Source organism: Diachasma alloeum, unplaced genomic scaffold (assembly GCF_001412515.2).
Source record: "Diachasma alloeum isolate Michigan unplaced genomic scaffold, Dall2.0 Dall_scaffold_00665, whole genome shotgun sequence".
Classification (NCBI taxonomy): Eukaryota; Metazoa; Arthropoda; class Insecta; order Hymenoptera; family Braconidae; genus Diachasma; species Diachasma alloeum.
The window spans coordinates 21143-36695 of record NW_021680797.1 but is presented as its reverse complement, the minus strand read 5'-3'; the positions used below and the strand labels follow the sequence as shown (position 1 = coordinate 36695).

Genomic DNA, 15553 nt, shown 5'->3' with positions numbered 1-15553 from the left:
CCGATGCACTGGATTGATAGATATACTTTGATGATTTAATAAGGGGTTGAGGAGATAGGAATCATGTGGCTGATTTCTATCGGTTGGTCGAAACGACGAAGAATTGAACATGACTATTCCTTGTTTAATTCATACAAAATGAAGTTACGACTTGATAAATTCAATTTCGATGCGACTCATTCGGAAAGTATTGAAATTTGATTTCTAATTTTCGATGAAAGTGAATATTTCCAAATAATGATTGAATTGACATAAAATCGGGGTAGACAATTCAATAAATGACGAAAAATAGATACTAATTAACGACAAAAATATTCCACCGATATCCAGGGCAAGAACATTGAAAACCCGGTGGAAATAAATAAATACTTAAATTTGACAAAGCACTGGGCGAGACCATTTGCATTGATTTCTCAATGAATTGATTTCATTTAACAGTACCCTGGGCAAGACCATGTGCACTGAATATTGCCAATAAAAATTATTTGACAATACATTGGGCAAGGCCATATGCATTGACCCTCAACATCAATATTTGAATTAGACAATACACTGGGCAAGACCATATGTATTGATGTTTAATAATCAATCATTTAATTTGACAATACACTGGGCGAGACCATATGTATGGACATTTAATAATCAATAATGTGGTGACTGTGTCTCCACTGTGCCCCTGTCTAGACAGTGGGCCAATTCCCAAATCACTCAAACACAGAAAATTAAAACCTAATCCTCCAAACTTCCCTACTATAAACAGCCCATCGCATTTATGGTTATTGCCATAATCCTCCATGCGTCCTAATCCCTCATCATCACCTGGTGTCCATAATCCCTCGTCCGCCTGACCGGCTCCTGTGACATCACGATGGAAATTTCCCCGCCGGGATCCCTGAGCCAATCACAGCTCACCGGCAGGAACTTACAGCGCCGAACCAATCGGAAGCCAGGATTTCACACATCCCTTCTCCAAATTTTCCACCAATCACATCCTTGCACTCTCCTTAAATACCGCACACTTTCCACACTCATCATCAGTCAATCATTCAACATTCATCATTCGAACACTCAACTTCGTCACACAGAGTACAAGTCCTCTTACGACTTACACTCCCATAACTTTGTATATTTTGTACATAAAAGAAAACTCAACTCAAATACAAAACTCAATTTCTCTCAACGCTGGACTTCGGAAGAGGCAAGCCGTGGAGGCAATAGCAAACACCACATCCAGACCACATCAGGACCACCGGTCAATAGCAAACCCAGACAACTGGCTCCGGACCGACTCGCAGATGCCAAGAAGGAATTCCACACCATGGTTCAACTTGGCACTGCTCGACCCTCAAACAGCCCATGATCAGCACTACACATGGCGAAGAAAAAGAACGACGAGTGGAGACCCTGCGGAGATTACCGTGCACTCAACGCACGCACAGTTCCAGACCGCTATCCCGTTCACCACATCCAGGACTTCTCCCAGACACTCCGGGGCAAGGAGATCTTTTCAACGATCGACTTGGTCCGAGCATATCATCAAATCCCTGCTGCTGAGGAGGACATCCAGAAGACGGCCATCACTACACCGTTCGGCATGTTCGAATTCCCGTACATGTCGTTCGGTCTACGCAACGCAGCCCAAACGTTCCAGCGCTTCATCGACGAGGTACTGCGGGACCTGGATTTCTGTTACGCCTATATTGACGATATCCTGATAGCGTCGGAAACTCCAGAGCAGCACCTCCAACACCTCAGGATTCTGTTCGAACGACTCCAGTCGTATGGCCTCCTCATCAACCCACAAAAGTGCGTCCTCGACCAGCCAGAAGTGGAGTACCTGGGCTACCTGGTATCCAAGGAGGACACACGGCCGCTGTCCAAGAAAGTCCAAGCCATCCTGGACTGCCCAACACCTCAGACAGCCAAACAGCTTCGCCAGTTCCTGGGTATGCTGAATTTCAACCGGAGATTCATACCCAGAACTGCTCAGGACCAGGCCCCACTCAACGGGCTTCTGGAGGGCAATATCAAGGGGAAAACGCCTATCAACTGGACTCCAGAAGCTCAGGCAGCCTTCACCAGCTGCAACACCAGCCTCGTAGACGCTGTACTCCTGACTCACCCCAAGGGCGCCGCCACGCTCGCACTCATCTACGATGCTCCCGACCACACCGTGGGCCCAGCGCTGCAGCAACAAATCAACGGAGACTGGGAGCTGCTAGCCTTCTTCGCCAGAAAACTCAGCTCAGCAGAGAGAAAATATAGAGCATTCGACCGTGAACTCCTGGCAATCTACCTAGCCATCAAACACTTCAGGCATATAGCCAGGACGTTCACCATCTACACCGACCACAAACCCATCACCTTAGCATTCCGCCAGAAGCCAGAGAAGTCATCACCCAGGCAGTCCCATCATCTCGACTTCATCAGTCAGTTCAGCACTGACATCCGCCACGTCTCCGGCAAAGACAACCTCGTCGCTGACACACTGTCCCGCATCGAGGAAATCACACAGCCCCTGGACTACCCGGCTCTGGCCGCATCACAGCAGGACGATAAGGAGCTGAAAACATATCGCACGGGATTTGGCTTGCAGGTGAAGCAAGTCCAGATCCCAGGAATAGGCGTAGCTGTCTTCTGTGATGCATCAACCCTAACACCCGAGCCTGAAGAACCACCACAATCAGAGCAGCCCGCATCCCCATCATCAACGACGCACCCAACAACGCGCTCAGGAAGACGCGTCAGATTTGCCGAGCGGTACCAGGCCGGATTTTTTAAATATTTTTTTCTCTTGGTTTGTGTAACATCCACATAACACACATTCACACATCACCCTTTTCATGATCCAAATCACTGGCAGGGGGTACTGTGGTGACTATGTCTCCACTATGCCCCTGTCTAAGCAGTGGGCCAATTCCCGAATCACTCGAACACAGAAAATTTAAACCTAATCCGCAAAACTTCCCTACTATAAACAGTCCATCGCATTGGTGGTTATTGCCATAATCCTCTGTGCGTCCTAATCCCTCATCATCACCTGGCGTCCATAATTCCTCGTCCGCCTGACCGGCGCCTGTGACGTCACGATGGAAATTTCCTCGCCGAGACCCCTGAGACAATCACAGCTCACCGGCGGGAACTTACAGCACCGAACTAATCGGAAGCCAGGATTTCACTCATCCCTTCTCCAAATTTTCCACCAATCACATCCTTGCACTCTCCTTAAATACCGCACACTTTCCACACTCATCATCAGTCAATCATTCAACGTTCATCATTCGAACACTCAACTTCGTCACACAGAGTACAAGTCCTCTTACGACTTACACTCCCATAACTTTGTATATTTTGTACATAAAAGAAAACTCAACTCAAATACAAAACTCAATTTCGCTCAATGCTGGACTTCGTATTTATTCCTCAACCTGCTCACATGCACAATAATTTAAATAGACAATACACTGGGCAAGACCATATGCATTGACGTTCAATCATCAAAAAGTTTCATTTGACAATGCACTGTACAAGACCATGTGCACTCAGTTCATAAGAATTAATTTGATTCGCCAAAGACATTCAAACTCGACAAAACATTGAAACGAATAACAAAAATATTGCGATCACTGGAATAATTTTAATTTCAATATGTCGAACTTGAACTTCCTCGCCTACTATCCGACAAGACAAAAAGGCAGACAAATCCGTTAAATCCGAAAATCAATAATCATAAATTAAATTCAAAGGTAAATAACCCATGAATTGTGAAAGGAAAATAAAGAGATAGCGAAGGATGCACGGCTATCGATGTTTACAATTCAAGGGACTCGACGATTTACTCGACACGAAAGAGAATATAGAGTTGTCTCGATTCACAAAATTGACAAATAATTTAATAAAATGTACCGGAAAACTCCCAACGGCCCCACGTTGGGCGCCAAATGAGACAGAATTCTTTCGACTGGGAATAAATAACTTGAAATTAATGAAAATATGAAAAATCGGCGAGAAAGAAGAGAAAAGTCGAAGGAATTCACACCTGACGCGGCCGGGGTGTAACGGCTGTCAGGGCTCATGAAAAGAAAGTTTGACGACAAATAATGAATAAATAATGTTAGGCGCCAGCCAATTTTATTGAGAAATTGGCAAACAATAAATGAAGTATGATTCAGTGAAATAATGATAAATTGGGACGTTCGATTGGGAAGACCCAATTGGGGACGCTAAATAACAAGACGCCCTCTATGAATGTCTGCGTTAAGGGTGCACATCTACGATACACAAGCAAATGCGGGCTTGTGTGAGCGCGTGTGTGTGTACCTCTTTGACGGCCATATTGGCAAAAAACAGCGCCCTCAATGATATTTCCTGTTCCCAATAATGAAAAGAATTGAGAATTGACCTTGATCATGAAAATATATTCGACAGAAAATAATTAATTACTTACAGTTTCATAATTAACTCAACTCAATCAACTTTTGTTGATTTTGACGATAACAGGAGTAATAAATACATTATCTCGACGATAATATTAATAATAATTTACTGAACAAATTTTAATACAATTATACAAAATACAGTGATCGCAGTAATGAAAAGACTCTACACAATAGCAAGATATATCGAGTGATTTATTTCGGTTGTACGACTTGTTGCTTTGGGCCCGGTATCCCCTCCACAACTACTGAAATCAATATTTCCACGCCTGCGTGATTAGATGAATCAGCAGTGCTATTTCGGTGCATATTTCAAATTCAATTTTGATTTTTACTCATGTCAATTTGTTTACTTTCGACTAGTTAAATATTTGGGGAGCGTTGACGATCGGGTAAAATATTTTCCTGTCATACTATATAAATGGCAATTGACAGTCAAAATTTATTCAAAATTTATTTTATGCTTATGGCCAATAGGGGAGGATAGGGCAAAATGGACCGGGAGGGCAAAACGAACCCCTAGGGCAAAACGGACCACTGACAGAAAATTGGTAATTTTTGTTTTTTTTTCTTTCCTTCAAATCAGGAACACTGCATGTGTTGATTTAAAAGTGAGTTTCTTGAATCGCAACCGTCACAAGGGTTTTATAAACAACCAGTGTCGTTGAACCGCAATTTGATCAGATTTGCTAATCACCTCAAACCACAAATTACTTTGAATTTTTATTTTGGCTTCCATTCGGAAATAAAAACAAAAATTATCAAGTTTCTGTGAGCGGTTCGTTTTACTCTAGGGGTCAGTTTTGCCCTGCGGTCCGGTTTGCCCTACCCTCGGACTCCTTCAGGAGTCCGAATATGATATTTTTAGACCATAACCATATATATATATATATGTGTGTGTGTATGCAAGTATGTGTATACATGTATGCATGTGACCGAATTTTTCTGCGTTTTTCCCAGTAACCAACCAATTAAATTTCAAACTTTATCGGTGGTGGAATTTTAGAGGTTTCTAAAAATTTCATTTTTCGATGATTCTTCGAAGAGTAATTGTTCGCATCGCTTCCATTGTGGCTTAAAATATTCTCTTCAATGTTATCTTCATTGAGTTAAAAAATGGTGCCGATCGCATTATCATCAAGATACACGGTAGCCTATCGGCCAAGAAAATCGAGATACGCGGTAACGTATCGGCCAAGAAAAAGTTTTACTCTGACTATACAAAACTGGCCGAACGCTGCCGTGTATCTATACACGAAGCAACTACCCCCTCCACTACCTCCGACTCATATCCATTAAATAAAATACAAATGTGACAAGCTACATGAAAAGTAAACTTAGTTACATTATATAAAACGACCACAAGTTTCTCATTGATGTAACTATTTTTTTAATCTAATCAATATTTAAAAAATTTCGGGCATAGCAACGAGTTCACATGCACATTCTCATATTTCACATTATCTCCTATCATTTTTTTGTAACGGAGTTGGTAGCACTGCAATACAGCCACACACACCAAGGAGGGAGCCCGGGAATTTAAAAGTTTATTGAATTTGGTGCATGAACGATAAATTCCATAGATATTTTTCAATTGAGTTCCGTGCGTAAATAAATTCTGGAAGAAGCAAATTAAGTCGGAAAATCCGGAATAAATAATTAAAAGTCGGTGGAAATGATGAGTGTGAAGTACAACTATTTGTTGTGCTTCGATTGTTAATTGGAAACATGATCTATCGTGTAAAAAATAAATGAGCCGAATTGAATTGGAAATAAAAAAATTTATAGGATATACAAACGATTCCTTGCTTATTTTGAAAAAAATTATGAAATCTCTCTAAAAAAACAAAAACAAATGTTGTCGTAAAAAAACAGCGCCAAGAAAAAGTTTGGTTCTTACTGGGAAGTATAAATTTTTGAAAAATACAAAGAAATAAAAAAGAAAGCCAAGTCAGCAATGTCGAATGAACGAAAATAGTGCACAATTAAATTTCTATGAGAAAAATAGTTTCAAATCGAATAAGGATTTAAAAAACATTCTTCATGAAATAAAAAATTGCTAGAAGGAGAACCAACGTTCTTGGCGCGGAGTTTTTCAACTCACTGTCTAGTATCAATCTAATCCGCCATCGCGGATTCACGCCAAGGATGTTGGTTCTCCTGCTAGTAATTTTTTATTTCATGAAGAATTTTTGTTAAATCCTTATTCGATTTGAAACTATTTTTCTCATAGAAATCTGATTGTGCAGTATGTTCGTTCATTCGACATTGCTGACTTGGCTTTCTTTTTCATTTCTTTGTATATTTCAAAAATTTATACTTCCCAGTAATTTCTTGAGTTACACATCCAAATAAATATTACCGTATTTTAAGATTTCAAACGTCTCGAAATCAGATTTTCAAGTCTTAATTTGAAGCCTGAAAGTTTTGAGTTCAGAGTTTTGAAAGTTTAAATTTGAAATTTCGAAATCTCAATTGCAGTTTTCCAAAAATCTCAAATTGAGACTTTTCAAAATTTCAATTTGAGACTTTCAAAGGAATTTTTGAAACTTTTAGAATGCTTTAAATGACGCCTTTTCAACTGAACTTAAATGTTCTTTAAGCTGAGTTCTAGAAGCCCCAACTTAAGACTATCAGAACTCAGGAGAGACTTTCAAAAGTCTTAATTTGTGAGTTTCAAAGTTTTAACTTGATACATTTAAAACTCTACGTTTGAAACATTTCAAAATCTCAATTTGAGACGTTCAAAAATTCCAATTTTAGATCACAAGTCTCAAAACAAAGCTTATTTTGTTTAGGAGTATGTGTAAAATAGTTGAGACAAGAACTTGAGGCTTACGAGGATCAGAAATGAAGTTCAGGAAAGTTAGACATAAGAATGAGAATTGAAAGAAATGAGAATTGAAAATAAGTGTAAGGTATAAGGGACAAACATGAGGGTCATAATTCTCTGAAGATTCCGATTTAAGGGGATAAACTACTGAGTTTCAAAAGTTCTGCAATTAAATAACTAAAAAAATAGAAACGAAAAGATTAAGAATTATCCAATTCGTTCCTAGGAGAACTTCTCCCTTGGGATATACAATCTAAAAATGATTCGATCAAATATCTATGCTTAATTTTGGTCGCTTTATGCTATGAATTTTGTGTAGAAATTGGAACTCTATTGGACTATCGGTAATCACATTGGAATTTTTTAAAGCGAAATCGTTTTTTTGAAATTTTTGAAATTTTTGAAAATTTTCATATTTGATGATCTTGTCTGGATTAATGTACATTTTTTGAAATGACTACACATGTGGGCAGAGCTTCATGAAGGCCTATTTCTAGATATGACGTTACTAGATAATGTAGAGCGATATTCATATCTTGATTTAATTAGATAGATGACATCAAGACGGGATTTTGGGAAAAGAAAAATTGAAATTGATCTAGTAGTTTTTCAGATATTGAATCAGTTACTGATCCAAAATATCGAACTTTGTTACCATAGGGCCTGAAATCCTACCAAGTTTTAAGTTTCGATTTCGATTATTGCTTGGGACAAATGAAAATAAAATTATATCTTTTACAGTGCAGTAGTGTCTTTTCGATTGTATTAAATATTAAGTATTAAATAATAGGTATTATCATGGCAAGTATTTTGAAAAAAAAACTATTTTGTTGAATAGTTCCTGCAATAGTTCCAAAAAAACTATTTTTGAGGAATCGCTTTATCTCCGGAACTGCTAAACCGATCCAGCTGAAATTTATCACAAATTTGAATCACAGTAGTGCCAATGAGCAGTCAGAATTTCAGCTTTTGGTCTAATTTAGAATTTTTTCGATAACTATTCATCCACACTATTCATGGATATAGACATACATACAGACATTTTTAAGCATTTCTACCCGAGGATAAAATCGAAAAAAAAACGTTCACAAAGCTTCTATTCAGAAGCAAAGAGGAAAACAAAAGGTGAGAACTATAATTCATTGAGTTATAAGAAAACTGAGGGAATGTGGGCAACTTGAACCATATCTGGACAGCTAGAAATAACTCAGAGGAGGAACGGGAGAGCAAAGTCGGGGCATACCAAAAAATTCTTGATTGAATGCGTGTCTTCTCGACTTTACCCCAGATAAGAATTCAAAGGCTCGACGATGGGGCCAAGCTTGGGGGAACCTTGTTTTCCTGAGGCTCGGCAATATGAGTATCGATACATGCCTGGAACCAACCTTTGCTTGTTGAGGCTGGGACATATCGGGCTCAGGTGAGCCCAACCCCATTGAGCCTCAACAAACTAAGCTTATACTCAGGCTTGGTCAAGGCATTATCCATTTAGACTAAGTTAAGACTCCTTGGAATACCCTCGGAGCAGGCCTGATCTTAGCGTTCACTTCAGCCTGAAATGATGGTGATAGATGGGGCTTTTGAGGAGCCTTACTTCAGGCTTGGATTATTGAGGCTGAATACGAAAAGGCTCACCCAAGGCTCAACCAAGGTTACCTTCCAACCAATTGTTACCTTCCTCGTCAATAATTTCATATTTATCAACGAAGAAAAGTCTCTCTATCCAGTCAATAGGCATTACCGTGACCTCCCGTCAAACCAACCGAGCTAGGTCTGGACAAGGCTTGCGGCAGCCCTTGGTAAGAGAGGCTTCCCAAATTTCATTAACAAAAATGAAATAATGAGTTTTTGATTCAGTGATATATTGGAATACAAAAAAAACAGTTGTTAATGGTTGAATCGCAAAAAAACAACTACAATACACGCCCAGTACTTGTTATACCAAAATGAAATCCTATATTTCAACAATTGTCCGAATGGCCAAGTGGATAAGGCCTCCGACTAGAGATCAGAAACACTCGAGGCTTGAAAGAACCCTTCTTCCCAGGCCTCATTCAAAGCCTGGAATTTGCGGCTTCAGCAAGCCCTGGGATTCGAGGCTTCGGTAGGTCTCTGCTTCGAGGCTCTACCCCCTATTACGATTCAAGGCTCGTAACAGGGGGTAGAGCCAAGGTTATGATCCAAGGCTCTCCCAGGGCTGAACTCATGGTCAAATTCAGCCTGAGTCCAGGCTTGTTTAGTCTTCGCCGAAGCCTTGTAAAACCCTGTCTCCATCGTCAATTCCTACATGGGACTCTTTCGTTCTCCTGTGTCTTTCAGTTTCTCTATGACTCTTTGAATTTGAGTTCTCTATTTTCCGTTTTTGAGCAATCAATTTAAAACTTCTTTATCGGGATTATTTAATTTCCAGTTTTTTAGTTTTCAATTTTTTTATTTTATTTCTGCGCATATAGTGCTCATTGCATAATTTTCTTTGAATTTTTAAGGAGTTAATTCTGGAATAATGTTCACTTCTTTAAAAGTACGACTGAATATTGAAACAATGAGCGGCAAGCAGTGAAAAGATGTTTTTTTTCTTATTTGTCCACTATTGGAAAAATATTTGAGGAAAAGGTTGTTGCGTCACGAAATAGTACACCGTGTAAGGGTAATTTAACATCAGAAGAACCCAAAAATTCCGTAAAGTTTATGCGTGGAATCTTTCTATTAACAAAATTCTCCCTCTATCGCATAGAAACTTTGAAAAGTTAATCCTCCATTTGTTTAAAAATGTTTTAATTTTATTGTCCCAGAACAACAATTTCGAAGAGTCCTCCATTTCAAAGATTATTTCCTTTATGTTTGAACGGAAAATTTATCATGGCAAAACTGTTAATCCTTGTAATATTCTTCAATTTTGAAGACCTTTTTATCACTGAACTGTTATTCTTCGAATCCGAGAAAACTCTTTCATTATTTTGCATCGTTATTGCGGTCATTTATTGCCTTCTCTTTCTGGAACCTGCGAAAAATGTTTGGTTGTTTCATTACTCAGGTCGTTTATGGCTTTATGACGGTCACTCAGACGCTTCGGATCCAGACACGTCCCAAATTTAGTGACGCTCTTTCCATTTCCATTCTCGATTTAACCCACTCTACCCCTCAAATACACAAACTAATCAAAATGTTGACGCACTTTTCTCGACCAATTGCAGACCATTCACTTTGCCGTTTAGATGTCGCGGACTTTTAACATATGAGTCAGTACAGCTCTCCACAAAATTCAGTATTCGTCTTACTTCAGTATTCATCGGTATCACCTAGTATTGGGTAGTTATATCGCGGCACTATAATATTTTTATATTTTTACATCCACCTTCCGTCATTTTAATGCTGTTCACAGTCCATTTTTATTTCATTATTTAATTGTTCGAAAATTTAAGACTAAGTATAAATAAACTGTGAAAATATATGTCAATTTTAAAGGGAAGTGACTGGGAGTTATTTTTCCATTAACTTTTTACATATTGACTGTCCAACACTTTGCGGAATGGAAATTCAAATCAGCCTGGAATAAGAGACTGGCCAGTAAAAACGGGTTCTAAACAGTTTTGGATCAGCTTTGTAACGATTATCATGATCTAGTTTATTTGTTCAGTACTGGATCCAATCTCCCTGACCAGTGTACGATCAAATCCGTCTGGTCAGTACCTGATTTAACACTTTTAAAAATTTTCGTCTGAATTTTCCGTGCCAAATTCCGGAAATTTTTATCGTGTTCAAGTTCCATTGAAATTTCAGGAAAACTTGAAAAATCATTCATTGAAAAATCAAATATTGCATTGATTTTCTGTTCAAATGATCTGGAAATCAATAAAATACTAGATTTTTCAGTTCAATTATTCTGTAAAGATTCAAAAAAATTAGGAAAATTCAGGGAAAAATTAAAGATTTATGTCATTTTGTTTCTGAATATTCATGTTCCGTTGAAAATTCCATCAAGTTGTGAAATTTCATAATCATTTTTTCCTTAAATCCGATTCAATGTCACTCATGAGATTTACTATAATATCTTCCATGAAATTTCAAAAAATTTCTAACAGTGACGCTCGATCTCAATGTCAGTATTCAATCTGTCTTATCAGTGCGGATGCCAATGAGGATTGGCGAGTGGAGCGAGCAGGGGGTGCAGCCCCCTAGTAAAGACTGTGACCCTTTCACGAGTTTGTTAGAAAGGCCTTGTAATCTAGAAAACCTAGAAAATTTAGAATCTCACCATTATCCCTCCTGGTAACCTGTACTAATTTGAGTCTACTTTGTCACCCATGATCCATGCACTGTTTACTCTCCGAGGATCGTAACGACACTGACGTGTGGAGTCCTTCACTGTGAAACAGCGAAGAATGTACTCTGTATAGCCCAGTGAAAATCCCGAAAGGAAAGATTACTTAGTCACGGACTATTCGAAATTTGGGATATCGATTGATTGATTGATTGATTTTATTGCTGTATATTATGTTGTACAAAATTATGGTGGCAGAACCACACTAACTGGTATGCAGTAAATCGCAGTGAAATCACAGAGTAAACAATACATGCTAATAATAATAGATGCATAAAAAGCAGAGTAAGATGAGAAGGAGCAATATGCAATGGAAAAAGCAAGCTTCGGCGGGTCCTAAACAAACGGGTGAATAGCAAGTGCGAAAAGGTAACGATGACAGAGGGAAGAGTGTAGGAATAAGAAGGGATAGGAAGACTGGGCCAGCAGGGGAAGGGAAAGTGATAAGAGGAGAGCAAATGGTAGGAAAGGCATTAAGAGTTGTCCCTCAGATAATTCCGTACAGCTAATCGGAAAGACGACAGTGTGGGAAGGTCCCGCACTGCAGAGGGAATTGAGTTCCATAAATAAGCCGCAGACACGTGGAAGGAGGATCGCATGGCTTCAGTCCTGAAAGCACCCTCTGATATGTGTGATCGTTCAAGATACTCTGAATTCAAACCAGAGCAGGAAAGGTTCAGAATTTCAGAAACGCCTCAGATCCGATAGGTTGGATCCTCAGAAGATCAAGAATGTCCTACCACACCTTCTCAGGGTTGATGTCAGGTATTTCGAATCCGAACTGGACCAGGAATGTTAAGTCTAATTTTACCAGCTTTGACTGATTACAATAGGATCAGAAGTGGCTGAGCCATATCGGATTCAGATAACCTATTCAGAAATTGACCACGTGCTCTTCCGGGAGATCTGATCAGAAAATCCTGACCAGTATTGGATCTAAAACTGATTTAGACTCGAACAACCTCAGCGAAATTTCCACTCGGGTTGTGTAAAGAATTTTTTTTACCTAACTAAACAAAAATCGTATGCGCCAAAAAAGTGTCCTAAAAAATTTGGTTAAAATGATTCTAGAGAGCTCAACTCGTCCAGATTTCATGTTCCCTAGATTAGGTTCATCACCTTTTTCCACTTCGTTGACCAAAAAATATCAAAATGGTCAATAAAAATCTTTTTCCACATAGCAGACGATATCAATAACAACATTCTGAACTTATTTATTACTTTATTCCAGTGATGGTCATGTTGGGGAAAATATTCCTATCACTAGTGTAAGTGGTCGCTCATCAAAAAAGCAATTGATTCTCTCAATTGACAATTGCCTCCGCAAATCGAAAGCAAATGAAACCCATTACTCCATTATCCCCCACGAAAACTATAATCACCAAAAACCATATTCTCCTCCCTCAAAAACAACTCCACCAAAAAACTAAAATCCAATGACCTACTTGTCCTCTACTATTTCCCTTCCACTCGGACGAGCACAAAATACAAATGGCAGAATTCAATAACATTACCCTTCCCCACCCATCCCTGTCAAAGCCAGTTCCACTCTCCATTGAATTTCAACTAAAAAACGAGCAAACATCTCCCCGAAGTCACTTCAAAAGAAAATACTCATTCATTGTTCCAGCATCCCCTGAATTATCCCGAATGTTTGTTTACGAAGTAAAGTGCCTCAGTACCATCACCCGCGTAAGAAGGCTTAGTCCTGGGTTTTGCCGAATGCCACCTCCTTCCCATCCATTCTATTATCGCAGAGCCCAGGTTGCACGCGGAGAAACACCAAAAGCCACACAACCCAGTACATCCACCACCTACATCTAGCGCGAAGTGGCTGTTATCGTTGCCATTATAACTCTCCATAAGTATGAAATGCTAAGGATAAAAGAGATGCTATGTGATATCACCACCGACCCCATCCTTTCGTTATCGTACATAAAATCATAATAATCCACTTTATTCCACAATCCCTATGGCATTTTATATTTGTTTAGCGTAATCGTTGACCTCGTATTTGAAATGAAAAAAGGACGAAGACGAGGAAGAAAAGCCGAGAAAATAATAACATTTGTACCGAATAAAATGATGTTGTATAGATCAAATCACAACAGAATATCCCTTGACTTCTTACGAGACCGTGCGCGCGGATTCTCCAACTACCTATTTGTGAAGAGTTCTTTCTTCTCATTCAATTCATGAAGAATCTGTAATTTTTTTCTACAAAAACTAAAAAAGTGAAATTCATTATATGTCAGGATACTTATCAAAATCAATGATTCATGAAAAATGAATAAATAATTAAGCATCTTAGATCACTCCTTTGCGCTTTTTGACGTCAACTAATTGATAATTAGCTGTTCAGAATTATGACCATAATTTTTGCTGGAAGTGTCAGTTTTTCAAAATTAGCAACTTAGTTCTGAAAAATTCGACAAAAAAATTGATGATGAATTGATGATTGAATTCATTTGCCCGTGAAACACATGAGGAAATGAACTTCTATGACGCAGGAAATAATTTATAAGTTTATAAAGTTTTGAAATACCGCGTAATCTTTCAATACTGCCTTCACGCGACTCACTGACCATGGAGATTAGTGGTGAGATAATTTCAATGCTTTTCGATCTAAAATAACTTTAGTTGTGTATGAACTTCTACATGGAGAGAAATATTCAATAAAAATTACGTGTTTTTTCCGTAATTCCGGAGCGAAATGTGGTTGTAGGAATTTTTCCGAAACGTTCCGTAATTTTTATCTGAATCTCCTGTAAAAAATTACAATACCGTCACTTAAATTTTCTAAGTTGATTCCGTAATCGGTGTGTGAATTGTGAGTTCCGTAATTTTTACTGAACATTTCTCTCCGTGTATAGATAGGACAACGCAACTATTTTCTATACAGGGTGTCCCAAAGTAAAATGTCATCCTCATGACGGTAGTTCGGGGCGCTCATTTAGAGACGAAAACTCTAATAACATTTTTCTCTCTTACGCTTTGTTTAAGAGGTTATCAAATAAAAAAAGATCGTCAATCAAAGGTTTTTCCCCGTTAGAGAAATCACATCGTCTTCTCCATTCAATGCGGTCGGGCGAACACATTAGATGTCCTATCGATTCCAATCAATCACATGCCTTGATGTCGAATGAGAGAGAAGATATGGATTTTTTACGTGGACTTTGATTTTCAGGGTCACATCGCGTGTTAGGTCCAAATGGCTCTTATGTCACGGTGAATTTTGTCGCAGTTTTTCTCACTCCGTTTTGGCAATAGAAGAACAAAATTCATAATGATCTATTACGCATTGAATGTTCAATCGATTGCCGTCTTTTCCATTCCTCCATTTCAAGTGACAGAGAGGATATGGATTTTTTGCGGGAGCGTATTTCTTGGTTGATCTTCGCTTTTTTTATCAATAACTCTTGAATAAAGTGTGGGAGAGAAAAATGTTATTCGAGTTTTCATCCCCAAATGAGCCCATAGCACTACCCCTACGAGGATGACAGTTCATTTTGGGACACTCTGTATACGAATATTTATTTTTCCAACGAGGAATCAGAGCCGAGAAAATAATAGTATGTTACTAAATAAAATGACCCCTGAAGTTGATGTTGTATACATCTCATGACAACGGAATATTCCTTTACTTTTTACAATACAACTATTCTCTATACACCAACAATATATATCTATATCCTTACCTTTTTCATCCGTCTGGCAGTAGCCCAAGAGGAGGGTCGTTGCAGCCAGTAACATCAACAGTCCCATGTCGACGGCAAAATTTAGGCTCCCTTACGGGTATATCTTTTCGTTTTAGCTTTCCCTTCTCCTTCTCACAGTTTTTTTTATATTTATCCTCTACCTCTTATTTCTTTCCTCCACTTTAGACTTGATTTTTCTCCTCTAATCTATGTGTTTGGTCTTCCCTACGCTCTCTGTACCCCCCCCCCCCCCCCCCCCCCCCCC

General features: G+C 38.9%; 1 protein-coding gene across 1 annotated transcript in view; it reads right to left on the bottom strand.

Moving 5' to 3' along the window:
* LOC107044041 (chondroitin sulfate proteoglycan 4) overlaps window positions 1-15507 on the bottom strand; it is a 169699-nt gene extending 154192 nt beyond the window's left edge. The window contains exon 1 of the mRNA XM_015265788.2: window positions 15289-15507. Within this exon, the coding sequence (XP_015121274.1) occupies window positions 15289-15355 (67 nt within the window). The 5' untranslated portion in view covers window positions 15356-15507. The remainder of the gene's footprint in view (window positions 1-15288) is intronic.
* Between the last annotated feature and the right edge of the window lie 46 nt (window positions 15508-15553).